Raw genomic sequence first — 16655 nt, 5'->3', positions numbered from 1 at the left:
GTAATATCCGGGGAGAGTTTTTGACTGTTCTCTAAAAGACCTTACCGCCCAAATTTTAGTGCTCCAACTCTTCTTGCCATGTGGTTCAAACATCCAGCCATGGTAAGAGAGCAGTATTCTCATGGTCTGCCGGAAGAAGAAGATGCCAGTCAGCCAGACTGATGTCGAGAAAAATGCTGCACTGATGATGGTTCTACCATGAGGAGATATAAAGGCCCTGTAATGGGAGAAGAAAAAATCCGGAATTAAAAAAAAAGCAGATCCTGCAACTGACCCCCCCCCCCCCCCCCAAAAAAAAAAACCAACACAACCTGTGGAGGGTTTATAATCACAAACTGAATCCACTTCTAATGGTGCTATGATGCCTCTCCTCCCCCTTCACTCAAAGATATAAGTGTCACCCCAACCCGTGCAGTCAACTATAGAAAGCAAGAGATGTGCATGTCCCATAGACATAGATGAGCATCCCCCATCACTATGCAATTCAATTTTATAGCAAACAGTATCTTTTGTGAAAAATATACTTCACAACATTTTAGAATTATTTAATTACACAATGGCATAGCAAAAACCAGGATATCACTATTCTAAAAAAAATCAGAATAATGTAATTTGTACTGCACCAATGAATTACAATTAGCCATACTAGTAATAAAATTATGACAAGTGGCAACCCATGAAAAATCATGGAGGGGATTCCCTCTCCTGGAATATACTCACATTCTTATCTTCTAGACTCAGGGTGACTCCCTACCACAGGCCACCTCCTCTCTCTCCTTGATAAGTCGAGGGAATCCCTGGGCCTGTACAGACTGACAACCTACTCATAGGCAAAGAGAGATAACAGACCACAGACCAACACCGCTATCTCCTCTTTCAGGCTTGCATGGACTGCTGATCCTCTCCAGAGTCAAGAAAAAGGCATTCCCAGACCAATATGCTAAATCTGCCAGGACCAGGATAGGGGATACTTGAGATGACATATCAGCTGCTTTTACTTTACTGGGTCATTGCTGCATGTAAAGACACTTTTCACTGCCCAATTAGACCATAGTAAGTTGAAGGGAAAAAAAGAGCTGCACCAGCAGGCAGCAAAACCATGAACTCTCAGCCACTGCAGCTATGCCTCTTCCTCAATGACACGTGCTTCCTGACTGCAGTACAAGCATGCAGGAGAGGAAGAGAAACGGCAGCAGAAAGAGTACACATTTTCATTCTAGTCCTGCATTTCCAGCATGAGGGAAGTCTGAGAAACATGTACCCTGAAAGGAGATGGGGAGGAGCAAAGATGGAGATGGGATGGGGAAGGGGGAAGAGAAAGAACATGGAAGAGAAAAATGGAGGCGAGGAGGAAGATATAGGGGAGGAGAATCTGAAGATTCATCTGCATACATTACCCAGCAACCCCTAGGAGAGGACTCCAGAGGTCACTGTGAGCGATGCAGACTTCAGGCTCCACAGCCCCAGCTTCCCGAGGCCTCACACCTTTTGCAGCAGAAGAGAACCAGAAGTGCACACCATTAGACGTACATATCTCAAAACTCCTTACTATAAATTTACTACAGATTTTATACAGAAGGAATTTACTTCAAAACAAGAAACAGTAAAGTGGGTAATTAGGTAGATATAACAACTTTTAAACCAGAACAAGAGGGAATGCAGACAGTAGCTCAAAGGCACGTGGTTCGGAGGGAGCTATCTTCGAAAGATACTAATGAAACAGGAGAGTTAGGGCATCCCAATAGAGAGGTTCCAATAAAAGCAAAAGTAGTCCATGTGCCTATAAGTAAAGAATCACCTGAGCTAAAAGATTCCAAATTATCCCCGTCAACTGAAAAGATGGTTGTTAATACAAACAAAACACACACTTTGCAATGTCTTTATGCCAATGCCAGAAGTCTAAGAAATAAGATGGGACAGTTAAAGTGTATAGGAGTGAATGAAGAGGTAGACATAATTGGCATCTCACAGACCTGATGGAAAGAGGATAATTAATGGGACAGTGCTATACCAGGGTACAAATTATATCACAATGATAGTAAGGATCAATATGGTAGGGAGGTGGTGCTTTATGTCCTGACTGGCATGGAGTCCAACATGATAAAGATCCTACAAGAGACTAAAATCATAGTAGAATCTTTATGGGTAGCAATCCCATGTGTGTTGGGGAAGAGTATAGTGATAAGAGTATATTACTAACCACCTGGCCAAAATGAGAAGATGGACGATGACATGCTAAGAGAAAGAGGAAAGCTAACCAATTTGGCAATGAAGTAATGGGAGATTTTAATTACTCAAATACTGACTGGGTAAATGTATCATCAGGCCATGGTAGAGAGGTAAAGTTCCTGGACTGAATAAATGACTGTTTCATGGAGCAATTGGTACAGAAACAGACGAGAGAGGGAGCAATTTTAGACCTATTTCTTAGTGGAATGCAAGATATGGTGAGAGGAACTAAAGTGGTGGGGCCACTTGGCAACAGTGATCATAACATGATCAAATTTGAATTAATGACAATAAGTAAATCTACAGCTCTAGCACTAAACTTTCAAAAGGGAGACTTTAATAAAACGAGGAAAATAGAAAAAAAAATATGAAAGGATCAAAGGCTGAGTGTATACAAGAGGCATGGACACTGTTTAAAAATACCATTTTAGAAGCACAGTCCAGACATATTCCACACATTAAAGAAGGTTGAAAGAAGGCCAAACAATTGTGAGCATGGTTAAAAGGTGAGGTGAAAGGCTATTTTTTCCAAAAGAAATACCTTCAGGACTTCCATTTATAGTGGAGAGCTGACCCGATTTTAGGTTTTTGTCTCAGCCACACCCTTCTACTCCTGTTGGTGCTGCTGAGCATTTGGTGCTTCTCAGGCTCGGGGCACTGGGCTATGCAATCACGGAGCCTGAGGAGCGGGAAAGTGAATCTCAATGGCGGTTCCAAAATGGCGGCTGCACCTGAGCCCTCAACAACTCTGGAGGCGATCTCAGCAGGGTGTTTGCCCAGATTTCGAGCAGCATCTCAGCTGCTCTGGATGAGCGGTTGCTCTGAATCCAGGCATCTATGGAAAAATTAAAAACAGCTTAGATGGACATGCTAAGCGCATCGACCACGCTGAGTAACGCCATATCCGCTCAGGATGTTTGGCTTACTACTGCTGAACGGCAGCTGTCAGAGGTAACTGAGCTCCACGTTAGATGATCAGGAAAATTGCAATCGCCGAAACATTAAAATCATTGGGCTTCCAGAATCCTTAAATAAAAATGAGCTATATGATTTTATTGAAAAAATGGCTACCTGATAGCGTGGGACTAGAACTCTCAGCGGATAGCGTGAGATGTGAACGCATACATCGTATTGGCCTACAGCGTGACAAAGACAGTAAAGCCCCATTCGGTGATGGCAAGTGTAAAACCCAGCTGATGCGTGCTTTTCGAATGCATCAGAATGTGGAGTTTCAGGGCCATCGGATTCTGCTGTTTAACGACTTCTCTGCACATGTGGCTGCCATGAGAAAGGAACTTTCCCCTGCTTGTTCTGAGCTACACAGACGGAGGATCCATTTTGCTTTATTGTTTCCTGCCAAAATTACGTATGCATCATGACAAGGTACTTTTCTTCTCTAAAAAAAGACGAAGCATCTGCATTCCTGACTACTTTGGATCATGGAGCGGCAAGCTGAGATCTTCGGGGTATGCCCAAGGACTGGTTCTCCTTTTTCCTATGTTTGAGTTACTGTTTTCTAAGTATGGAAACCCTTTTGGAAGTTTGTCTTCAAGGGACATGGATGTGTTGCCTTCTCCGAGGTTTTGGAGGCTGCCTGGTGTTGATCTAATCGTTTGGAGGGGGGGTCAGCCCCCTTTTTCCTTCATGGAAAATCTACAACATTGCATTGTTGAGCATATTTTCAGTTTATTTTTCAGTGCGCGGCCCAGATTTTCTGTGGCTTGCGTTCTGCTGTTTGCTCTCACCTCTCTTGACTAGCGTTTGAATATCTTACATATTGTCTTTTAGTGATCTTTTTATATTATTTGGGGGGGGGGGGGGGAATACATTTCTTTTACTATTTGTTTTCCTCAAGGTCTGGTTTCACCTTTCTATTCTAAAGGGATTGAGGGTGCCCAGAGGGATGCACCATAGTGCAGGGTAATGTTTGGTGGCCCTATCATGGGAACGTTTGTGCCTCTTGGAGTAGGAGAAAGGTGTTTTGGGTGGGTGCTGGTATGACTGGTGGGGTTTGGTGGAAGGGGGGAGATTGGGGGGGATGGTTTTAAGAACATAAGAAGTTGTCAAGCTAGGTCAGACCAAGGGTCCATCAATCCCAGTATCCTGTTTCCAATAGAGGCCAAACCAGGCCACAAGAACCTGGCAATTACCCAAACACTAAGTAGATCCCATGCTACTGATGCCAGTAATAGCAGAGGCTATTCCCTAAGTCAACTTGATTAATAGCAGTTAATGGACTTTTCCTCCAAGAACGTTATCTAAACCCAGCTACACTAACTGCACTAACCACATCCTCTGGTAACAAATTCCAGAGCTTAATTGTATATTGAGTGAAAAAGAATTTTCTCCGATTAGTCTTAAGTACGTTGTGGTGCTAATACGTTACAGATATGGAAGAGATGGTGGGCTTTTGTGACTTGGTAGTCTAGGCTGGGAGGCCCTGGGTCTGTGCATACACGGCATCTTTTAGGCCCCTTAATGGGCTGTATATGTATTATCCGTTTTGTGGGGAAAGATGGTGAGATTACACTCTCAGGTGGAGCTCTTACAAGAGACCCACCTCTCTGATGTGGAGCACACAAAATTGAAGAGGGATTGGGTGGGGCAGTGTGTTTACTCTTAGTTTTCCTCAAGGCAGCATGGTGTGGCCATTCTTTTTCATAAACAGTTATCTTTTCAAGTATAGCATATAATGCAGGATAAAGAGGGCCGGTATGTTATAGTATCAGGACTGCTTCTCCAGCAGAGGGTGATTTTTTTGTAATCTCTACGTGCCCAACGTGTACTCCCATTAATTTTTTTTTACTCTCCTCATGGGCCTATTTTCACAATTTTCGAATTGTTTAGTAGTGGGTGGGGATTTTAGTATTGTGGCTGATAGAATGGTGGACTGTAAACCTGCTAAAACTGTGGATAAAAGAGTGAAGCTCAGATGGGGGATGGTTCACTTTCTTTGTAAAGAGTTATGTTTGTTAGATGTTTGGCGTGTCTTACACTCAGGAGAGCGAGATTTTACTTTTTACTCTAATCTTACTCCCATTTGGATTATATATTGGTCACTGAAATGTTTTTTCCAGGCAGATGGGAAGCTACCATTGGTACTATATTTCTATCTGATCGTGCACTGGTGTCTGTGGGGGTGGACTTGGGGTGCTCCCAGCGTCCATCTTTTTCCTAGCGCATGAGCCCTGAGCTTTATTTTCATAAGGTATTTCATGAGCACCTAAAGAGGTGCTGGGCGGAATATTTGAGGTTTAATACCACTCCTGGTATTTCCTCTCTCGTGCCCTGGAAGACTGGTAAAGCTTTGATGCGGGGTCATATTATTGCTTATATGGAGAAAACTAAATGTATACGCAATGCGGAAATTTTGCAGTTACCGTATTTTTTGGACTATAAGGCGCACCGGATTATAAGGCGCATTATCAATGAGCGCCTGCTAAGGCGTCCAGGTTCATATATAAGGTGCACCGGATTATAAGGCGCACCGGATTAAATGAAACAAAGCTCAGGCCATAGGGCAGACTTTACTGAACTTTATTCAACTCTTTCACAATAACTCTCAACTTGTTCAGTTGTAACGAGTCTGTCTTAGCTCTTCAGTGATGATTCCAGCCTTCATGAAAGCTCGGATGACACTGGAGACTGATACCTTCTTCCAGGCATCCACGATCCACTGGCACATAGTGGCATAACTCGTCCCTCAGGCATTACATCACATCTTTCCTTTCTGATCAGTCTCTCTCTCATGCATGCACACACACAGGCTTCTCACTCCCATGCTGCCGCACTCACCCGCTGGCAGGTCGGTTGCGCTCGGGTCAGGAGGAATCCGGGTAAACCTTGAAAAAAGTGTTCTGAAGGGGTAGAGGGACAGCTTGTTATGCTTGGTGGTCTGTGAGCTATGTCCGCGGACTGCCGCATTCACCTGCTGAGAGCATACGCGGTCGGCAGTAGCAAGAAAAAGATCGCGTTTAAACGCTCCACTTCTGCACGTGCTGATGCTCCTCTTCCTTCCTGCCTGTGCGTCACCGGAAGTAAACTTTACCGGAGCCGCGTGGGCAGGAAGGAGGGGAAGCATCAGCGCGTGCAGAAGTGGAGCAGCACTTGCGTTTACGGACCGAGAAGAAGAGGAGGCCCGGTAGACAAGTTAACTTGTACTGCAGGGTCTCTGACCAATGAGACAAAAAAAAAAGCCCCAAAAATTTACTGGTCCATTAGCATGGCCAAAAAAATTGCTTAACAGACTGCCAAAATTGTTGCGTCACAGCGCAATCCCATAAACAATGTAATAAAGTAGCGTGAGGTTGCAGACCCTTGATACATTGGTCAGAGGTAGCTAAACCTGCCAAGTAGGCTTTATTATTATTATTTATTTACGGATTTTTTATATACCGGGGCACGTAAGTAACATCACCTCGGTTTACATTCAAACATTAATTCAGCATAGTGCTTTACAATATAACATTATAACTGAAAGAGTACAAAACCATGTATAACTTTGTATAAAGAAAATAAATATCAAAATATGAGTGTCTGTGGAAATAAACTAGAAAGCAAAGACTAGGACTCAGTTCAAGAATAGTAGGCTTTTTTGTATAACCAGGTTTTTAAGTTTTGTTTAAATTTTTATGTGGCCAAAACACAAACAGATGTAATATTTTAACATGTATTTCCCAATATACCACACTTAACACTGCTTTCCTCACTAACTGATCAGTCACATAAATCATCCACTGATAACTCACACTGAATACCATGTGACCATGTGCTTGCTAACACAGAATAGATATTATACTGGGAAGACGAATGCAAAAACTTATAATACATCGAGATAGAAATCCTGGCTCTAGTACTGGGATGGACTAGTCATTAAGATATCTTGCAAATGGCCCTTTTCAAGTCATCCATCTGCAAGGCCTTAATGTAACTAATGATTTGCAAAAATATGAAATAATCTGCACTAGCAAAGGCGAGAGTTTGGCAGCAAAAAGAAAGGGATTGCACTGATCCATCCTGCAGATTAACAAAAGGCAATAAATTGATCATACCCGGACGTTAAAGTCTGGCGATTTTGTCACCAACCAGGTAATAATTTTGGATTTCCCCACAACGGCAAAAAGAGAGGTTTGCCAAGATAATCCCACATGTTGCCGAAGAGCATGCCAACACTGCCGCATGGAGCTAATCAACAAAGAGATATATATAATTATATAATTATAATATAATTATATTTATGTTTATGTTAATAATTTAACTTTTATTAATGTTATTTAGCTTTTTGCTTTGTTTAAAATTATTTCATTATTGACGTTTAAATGTATTAGACTAAGGAATTTTACTTCCTGCTTATTCTGTTTCATTGTAAACTGGTTTGATATGCATTTTATGCAGGAAAATCGGTATAAAAAAAACTAAAAATAAATAAATAATAAATATAGGAAGGGGCATCACTCTAGACAGCGCATTAAGGTATATGGTTTCACAAATTCCTGTTCCATTAAAACCATTAGGTTATCTTGGATAATTTGGAATTTCAACCACTCCCCAAAGATCTGCAGAAGTCATGCCAAATTATAAAATCTAATAATTGCAAAGCCAAAACCCCCATCTGTATAGGACAGGCCAAAACAGAAAAACATAGTTGTACCCTCTTAAAACACCAAAAGAATTGTGAACATATTTTCTGAAGAAAATGGACATCTTTTTTTCTTCAAAACAAGAGGTATCATCATCAAATATAGTAAAAATTTAGGTTATCAAAATCATTTTAACTAGCACCATGCGCCCTGCAATGATAAAGGAAAGTATTTCCAACCTGACATTTTTTTTTTAAACTCCAGCAAAAGAGGCGCAACATTACACTGATACCAAAGGGCTGGATTCTTGTGAATTTCAACTCCTAAATATTTGAAGGTATCTTTTGCCCATGCAAGCGGGAAATTATCCCAGGTCCAATATCTGTTTTCCTCTGTTTCCATTTCAGACTAACATATTGAATCATCTCTCCCCTCATCACCGCCTTTGCTGTTTCCTAGAACAAAATGATTGGCTTCCAGGAAATATCGCCACCTCTTCTGCAAGAATTGTGAAAAATCTTTCTCCTTACAAAGCCTTATCGGCATCTTCCACTTAAAAAGGGAGTTAAACCCAGGAGGATCCCCGCAAAAAGCAGATCATAGGACAATGGGCTGAAATCACCAGCTGCCCTATATCCACTTTGACAACAGCACTGAAAAAGGATTCAGAAATCAAAATGTAATCAATTCTGGATTTAGTGGGATGCGCCCTGGCATACAGGCCGATACAGTACAGTGCGCTCCGCTGGAGCGCACTGTTAGCCCGCGTTTGGCCACACGGTTTTGATGCACTATTTTTACCCCTTATACAGTAAGGGGTAATAGCACGTCGAAAACGTGCGGCCAACCCTCCCGAAACTAATAGCGCCAGATATACTGAAAGGGACGATTATAAAACCAATCATAAAGAAAAAAAACAGTGACCCCCCTGATCCTGAACAACTACTGCCCAGTCTCAAATCTTCCCTGAAACACTACTTCTCTCGCTAACAGATAACATTCTCAGAGGTTTTGATAGCGGTAAACATTATGTTCTAATAATGCTAGACTTATCAGCAGCCTTCGACACAGTAAACCATAAAATACCACTAAAAAGACAAGAAATCGGATTACACAGCAAAACAATAAACTGGTTCAGTTCATATCTAAATAATAGGTTCTTTCAAGTTCAGATCAACAACGTATTATCAGAAAAAGTCAATCTCAAAACAGGAGTACTGCAGGGATCAGCCCTGTCAGCAACCCTCTTTAACATATACATGCTGCCTTTATGCCATCTGCTAGCAGGACTAGGAATCATACATTACATTTATGCAGACGATATTCAACTAATCCTACCAATCGAGGACACATTAGAGAAAACAGAGACTCTCATTATTTCTGCTGATGAAAACCAGGTTCTCTACAACCCCTTAAATGTAACACATTCACTCTCAACTGACATTAACCACTCCTCTTATGTAAGAGATTTAGGAGTTCAATTAGACAACCAATTCAATTTTAAAACTTATGTCCAAAACACCTCAAAAGAATGTTTTTTTAAATTACAAGTATTAAAAAAACTTAAACCTCTCCTTCACTTTCGAGACTTCCGACTAGTGCTACAGTCCTTAATCCTTACCAAATTAGATTATTGTAATTCCCTCTTGTTTGGGCTCCCTGCAATAACATAAGAACATAAGAACATAAGAAAATGCCATACTGGGTCAGACCAAGGGTCCATCAAGCCCAGCATCCTGTTTCCAACAGTGGCCAATCCAGGCCATAAGAACCTGGCAAGTACCCAAAAACTAAGTCTATTCCATGTAACCATTGCTAATGGCAGTGGCTATTCTCTAAGTGAACTTAATAGCAGGTAATGGACTTCTCCTCCAAGAACTTATCCAATCCTTTTTTAAACACAGCTATACTTACTGCACGAACCACATTCTCTGGCAACAAATTCCAGAGTTTAATTGTGCGTTGAGTAAAAAAGAACTTTCTCCGATTAGTTTTAAATGTGCCCCATGCTAACTTCATGGAGTGTCCCCTAGTCTAAAACCTCTACAGATGGTACAGAACACCGCAGCGAGACTACTTACTAATTCAAATAAAAGAGATCATATCTCTCCCATACTGCAGTCCCTACACTGGTTACCTATCAAAGCTAGGATTTCGTTCGAAGTACTTATGATGATACATAAAGATATTCATAAAACTGCCCCTCTCAATCTATGCCATCAATTCCGTGCTCATTCCTCTGAAAGACCTATCAGAAGAGCTTATTTGGGCTCTCTACATGTTCCCCCTACTAAATCATTACTAAGCAAAAGAGCATTATCTACTTCTGGGCCGACGCTTTGGAACACTCTTCCACCTGACCTCCGTCAAGAACAGTGTCTCCTGACCTTCAAAAGAAGGACTTAAAACTTGGCTGTTTAATCAAACTTTCCCTGAAAACCTTGGTTCTCCTAGATGCAGATCCTAAAACATGAATACAAGACTTTAACTATTCATTTTATTATTATTATTATTATTTTTATCTTATTTATTTATTTTATTTATGATTGACTCACAATTTATTTATTGTGGCTCTAGGCTTGCTGTTGTTCCTTAATTCCAATTGTTTCTAAAATGTTCAATGGTTTATATGCACTGTTTATTGTATTGCCTCCTAGCGAAAGTTAAGTTCTTTGTAAACCGGTGTGATCTATATCCTTTATAGGAATATCGGTATATAAAAATTCAAAATAAATAAATAAATTAGAGAAAACATTAAACCTAGCTAACATGTACCTAGACATAATAAAACAACTACTAAACCAAATGGAACTTGTGATTAACATTGAAAAAACAGAATTTCTACACTTAGAACAGAAAAATATTGAAATCATTCAAACTCCAATAATACTCAAAAACAACCAGAAAATAGAACTAGCTGAAAAAGCACAGAACCTTGGAATAATAATGGACCAGAAATCAATCTAAAACAGCACATATCGCTAAAAGTAAAAGAAGGCTATGCAAAACTCATGATCCTGAGAAGGCTAAAACCACTACTAACACCAGATCATTTCAGAACAGTACTTCAGGCACTAGTCTTTTCCAGCTCCGACTACTGCAATGCACTTTTACTAGGACTCCCAAATACAACATTAAGACCACTTCAAATACTACAAAACACAGCAGCTAGAATACTAACTAGAAAAAGAAGGAGGGACCATATAACTGAAACTCTAGCCATATTACACTGGTCACCCATAGAACACAGAATAAAATACAAAGCATTATGTACCATGCATAAACTAATACATGATGAAAAAGCGGACTGGCTAAACACAGCATTACGAGTACACGTCCCACACAGAAACCTTCGATCAGCAAATAAATCACACTTAACCATTCCTTCAGTAAAGACAGCGAGACTAACCCAAGTGAGAGAAAGGGCTTTATTCTTAGCAGGCCCTTCACCACGGAACACAATGCCCCTAGAGATCAGATTACAAAGAGATCTCAAAACCTTTAAGAAAAAGTTTAAAAACATGGCTTTTTAAACAAGCATTTTATAAAGAGAATGGAGAATAGAAAATATACAGGAATAGGCAGAAGAACACCAGCACACAGCACTATTCTAAGAATGTGCATTATAACAGTCTATGAACTCTATATCACAATAAACTTAATTGTAAACACTATGAATATGAATTTTACCAGTGAACAGTACCTTACAGGTACACCTGGTCATGACCTACTTCACTAAACAATTGATTGTCTTTAACGATATATTGTAACTGAACCTTTTGTGGCACCTGTTAGAATGTACTATAGTACGCATTCACCTACATTAATTTATGTGCCTACATGTAAACAGTTGCGATGGTATATGAAACTTAGCGATGGTATAGAAAAGATTTTAAATAAATTAATAAAATAAATAAAACATGCAAATGCATGTTGATGGCCCTATTAGTTATTCCCGTGCGATACAGAAAGTAAAATGTGCAGCCAAGCCGCACATTTTACTTTCAGAAATTAACGCCTGCCCAAAGGCTGGCGTTAATTTCTGCCGGCACCGGGAAAGTGTACAGAAAAGCAGAAAAAACTGCTTTTCTGTACACCCTCAGACTTAATATCATAGCGATATTAAGTCAGAGGACCCAAAATTAAAAAAAAAAAAAAAATCAAATTGGCTGGCGGCCCGCAAGACGGACGCTCAATTATGCCGGCATCTATTTTCCGAACCTGTGGCTGTCAGCAGGTTTGAGAACCGACGCCGGTAAAAATTGAGTGTCGGCTGTCAAACCCGCTGACAGCTGCCGCTCCTGTCAAATAGGAGGCTCTAGGACACGCTAGTGTCCCTAGCGCCTCCTTTTACCGCGGGCCCTCATTTGCATACTCGATTGCGCGCCCAGGAGAGTGGCCTGGGCGCGTGTTGGGAGAGCGGGTGCTCGCCTCGGAGCGCCGGCCCTCCCGTGAATTTTACTGTATCTGCCCGATAGTGAGTGCAGTCTCTTTCCTCCAGGTGTGACTGCCATACATCCAACAACAAGAGAGTCACATATGAAAGGAATACCCTTCCCAGGACCCAGAAGGGGGAATTGCAGATGTGGAGCATTTATCTAAAGAAGAATCAGCAATGCAGTTAATATCACCACCTACGATAACAGGAAATGTACACAAAGCGGAAATACACGTAATCAGTTTAGTAAAGAAACTATGATCGTATCGATTGGGGGCATACACAAATGCCAAAAGTGACTGGTTTACCAAAAAGGGCACCCCTGACTGCTACTAGTCTACCTTCATCATCCTCCCATATTTGATTGAGCACAAAGGAGACCCTTTTGTGAATTATCATCACTCCACAGCGTTTAGATGTACCTGAGGAGAAAAAGATCTGATTATATCCTCTTTTATTCCGTAGTTTGACATGCTCTTCATCACCATGTGAGATTCTTGTAAAAAAAAACAAAAAAAATCACCACACACCTCTGTCCCTTTAACCTATGTATATGGGCTAGCACCTTCTCCCTTTTTATAGGCAAGCCCAAGCCCACTACATTCCAGGTTATAAAATTAGTTAATAACCTTTTTTTAATCTACTTTTTTTTTTTTAAAACAAAAAAAGTTAAAATTAATGCCGCTGTGCACTGCACAGCGATCGGGCCCACAAGGGGGAGGGGCGCATTATGCGGCCGCGACTGAAAATGGCAGCGGGCGTCCTGTCAGCCGATTTCCCGCCGGCGCGCACAGAGGGCTGCTGATGCTTCGGATCCCCCTGAGGGAGCCAGACCACCGGCTGTCTGGGGTCCCGGGGATGCAGGCTGATCTAGCCAGGGGTATCCAACCCCCCCCTTCGCCTGGCTCCAAAACCCAAGGGATGGCCCTTTTTTACAGGAACCTGCCACCTCGAGGAGCAAAATTTTCCTTCACAATCCAGTCAGCCAGGAGTGCAGGGTTAGCAACCTCTACCATCTGCTGGAGGTAGAGAAATACTGAGGGACTGCAGGTGGAACTCTCGTATATGTGGCAGTGCCCAAAGTTTTGTTCTCTACCTCCATCTGCTGGTAGGGATGAATAAAACCCATTCGTCTGGACTGATCTGGGTATGTTCAGGAAACTCAGCAATCAGCTACTGTGGTAAGGTGTCCGGCAACCACCACTTTCACAGCCTCTGCAATAGCTTGCATAGCGGACTCATTAACACCACACTGCACTGTGTGATCGGTGACAGCAGCCACTTTCTCCTCCCTGCTTTTGGTTGATCTTTCTCCCTTCTTACTGGCCTCGCAGGCATTCCCGAAGGGGACTTCTGCATATAGCGATGGATGTTCTTACATACTAGCAAAATTAGGAGAAAATGCCCAGAAACAAAGCTCAGTTGCCTTCAGAATTAATGAAAAAACGGAAGATGGCACCAGGATCCAGCAGCAACACGTCTACTCTGGATTAAACACATCACATGACTCACAGCCAGGTTTTAACTCGGCAGTGAAGCACCAAGTAATCCTTCAAAAGACAGACTTCCCTAGGCAACCAAGTTCATAATAGTGGAATAAAACAAGAAAATGCATGTTTACAGGTCCTAGTTAGGCTCACCTTCTTAACAAATAGAATCAAAAGAAAGGCCTCTTCCTTCAATATCAATAAACAAGATGACATAAGGGACACAAAACACCAATCACAGAGGTTGGGCCATGCCCACTGAAAGCTTTAAAGGCATAATGCCTTAGATTCTATAATAAACTTGCAACCCATGTAATTCTTTCATAAAAGGACTTATGTGATTCCTCTAAAGCCAGATAAACAGATTACAGTGTTTTGCACCTTTTGTAAATGCCTCAATTTTAATGACAACCCAACACAAAAGTTATTACAATAATTGAACCTTGAAGTCTAAGAAGCATGAATAAGGGATCTTGTTTACTAAAGCAGGGCTTCAACTGTTGAGTCAACTGAAGCGAAGAGAAAAAAAAGCACAGATAATGACAATGAGAGTCCATGTTTAAGTTTGACTCCAAAATAACTCTGAAAGTTTGAATCTTAGTTTTAAAGCAAAAACAACTGCTCAATTAATTTGCAATTGACTGTCTTTGAATTGGAGAGCTGATTTCCCAACTTGGATGGCCTCAGTTTGACCTGGGTTTAGCTTTAACTTGAGAGTTACCCACTTCCCAACTGCTGCCAAGCAAGGGTTTATAGTTTCTATGGTAATTCTGCTATTTATTTTTTTTTATCTAAAGCAGCATATACTTGAATATGGTCTGCATATATATAAAATTGCAGACCAATCTCCAGATACTGCCCGCTAGGGGTCTCAGATAAATATTAAACACAAACTGTTAAAGAAACAGCCATGGGGAACTCTACAACAGATTAGGTTAATTGAAGGTCGGGACTCTCCCAGCACAATCTGTGGGCTCTCTTGCTCAAGAAAGTTCTGAACTACTCCAATACTATGCCCCGTACCTCCATTTCCAGTAATCTGCTCAATCAAATCCCATGATTGATGGCATCTAAAGCAGCAGAAAGATCAAATCAAAGCAATGGGGGTAAAAAAAAAAAAAATATGGGCCTGATTTTGAAAGCATTTATATGCTTAAAACTGTGTACTGTGTAAGTGGGCTTTTGAAAATTGCTATAATATATGCCATAGAATTGTACATAGGATTTACCCATGTAATTACCATAAACCCTTACCTCTGTTCTTTAGTTTTTGCCGAACCTCAACCGTAATAGGTACCTTCCTTTTATTTTATACTCAAGTCTATATATATAAATGAACATGTTTCTAATTTGCTATTTTCTTTTTCAATCCTGTATTCTTATAAGTGTCAGATTTTAATTATGTTAAATATGTAAACCGCTTAGACCTATATATTGTATAGGCGGTATAGAAAGGTTTTCAAATAAAAATAAAATGTACACAGGTAAATGGCTTTTGAAAATTGCTACAATAGTAGTTACATTTACATGGTTAAATCTCTTTGAAAATGACCCCCTACATGCAATGATTATGCACATAAAATTGGCATATACACATGTAAGTACAGTTTACATGTTTTATTTTGGAAATACTGCGATTATGTGCTTATTTGCCATGCCACTCAACTGTTAACAGGAAGAAAAAAGGGTTGTTTAGGGGCATGCCGGGACCTGGTTCAGAAGCATGCACACAAATGCTTATTTTCTAGTCACATTTTGTAAAAAAAAAAACAAAAAAAACCTGATGCATATATTTTACACTCATAATACTTGTAAAGTGCATGTGATAACCCTGCGTTATATACGGAGATAGGTATTTTATAAAGAAAGTGCATACTCCACTTCTGAAAATACTTGTGCACATATTTGCATCATCTGTTCACTGCCACCAGTTCATCCTGATCTTCCAAGCACTTCACCTAGCTCCTGCCACCACCACCACTTAAACTAGACCTCTCACCCAAACACTGCAGACAATGACCAGTATATTTTCATTTCTGCAACTTAATTAGCAAGAATAAAAGCAAAAGTACAAATCTGATAATGTATGCATGTATATATGTTTTGCAAAATAGGAATTTTCTTGCATTACAAACATATACATGTATGTTGGGGTAGAAATATGTAGTTTTTTGTAAACTATGCAGCTCCGACCACAGTTTATAAAACACTAATATAAATCTCTGCAAGTCCACTTACATGTGCATTTGGTGACTCTCTCAGACAACTGAAAACTGGGCTCAAAGAAATTATCTAAAAGTCAGTATAGATCATCCAACAGTGCCACTAAAACATTCTTGCTACTGTGACCCAGTGTAACACAGTCTACCATGGATACAAAGAATTTCCTTTTGTCTAAAGGTTTCTGAACTTGCAGTAGCCAGAAAGGTGTATTTGTGTTCAGGGTCTTATGAGGGCTTTTGGCAAATTAATTTCTTTTTCTTTTTTTATTTTAGGGAAATTGGCATTAAACTGTCCCTTAATGAAGAATTAACAAAATTTGCATCGATACCAAAGTTCGAAACATCTATTACTGCGTCACCACTAGCATTTAATTGTGTCCAAACACAAGAATCTGTAAGTAATTCTGCGTTTTCCTTTGAGGATTCAATACTACCCGACTCATTTTATTACTCTAAAACATTCCCTTGTAGAATCATACAGCAGATCATACATTTTTCTACCTACCCTCTTCTTCAATGTGTTGCTTACCTGCATCATCCTCAAGCCGTGCTTTTTTTTTTTTTAATTTCTTATATCCCACTTACCAAAGTAAACACACTTCTAGGCGATTTGCTTGTTCATGTCCCTATCTCTTCCCCCTACATTACATATAAACACATACAAACACCAATGCAAGTACAACTGCCTCGTCATGTACCC

The 16655-nt window shown here is 40.5% G+C and overlaps 1 protein-coding gene across 5 annotated transcripts in view; it reads right to left on the bottom strand.

Annotated features, from left to right (window-relative positions):
• The window catches only part of CPT1B (carnitine palmitoyltransferase 1B), a 162973-nt gene that overhangs the window by 101513 nt on the left and 44805 nt on the right, over nucleotides 1-16655 (bottom strand). For all 5 annotated transcript variants that reach the window (XM_029615240.1, XM_029615241.1, XM_029615239.1 and 2 more), the window contains one exon: nucleotides 46-217. In XM_029615240.1, the coding sequence (XP_029471100.1) occupies nucleotides 46-217 (172 nt within the window). The remainder of the gene's footprint in view (nucleotides 1-45; nucleotides 218-16655) is intronic.

Source organism: Rhinatrema bivittatum, chromosome 9, assembly GCF_901001135.1.
Source record: "Rhinatrema bivittatum chromosome 9, aRhiBiv1.1, whole genome shotgun sequence".
Classification (NCBI taxonomy): Eukaryota; Metazoa; Chordata; class Amphibia; order Gymnophiona; family Rhinatrematidae; genus Rhinatrema; species Rhinatrema bivittatum.
This window is presented reverse-complemented; position numbering and strand designations above follow the sequence as displayed.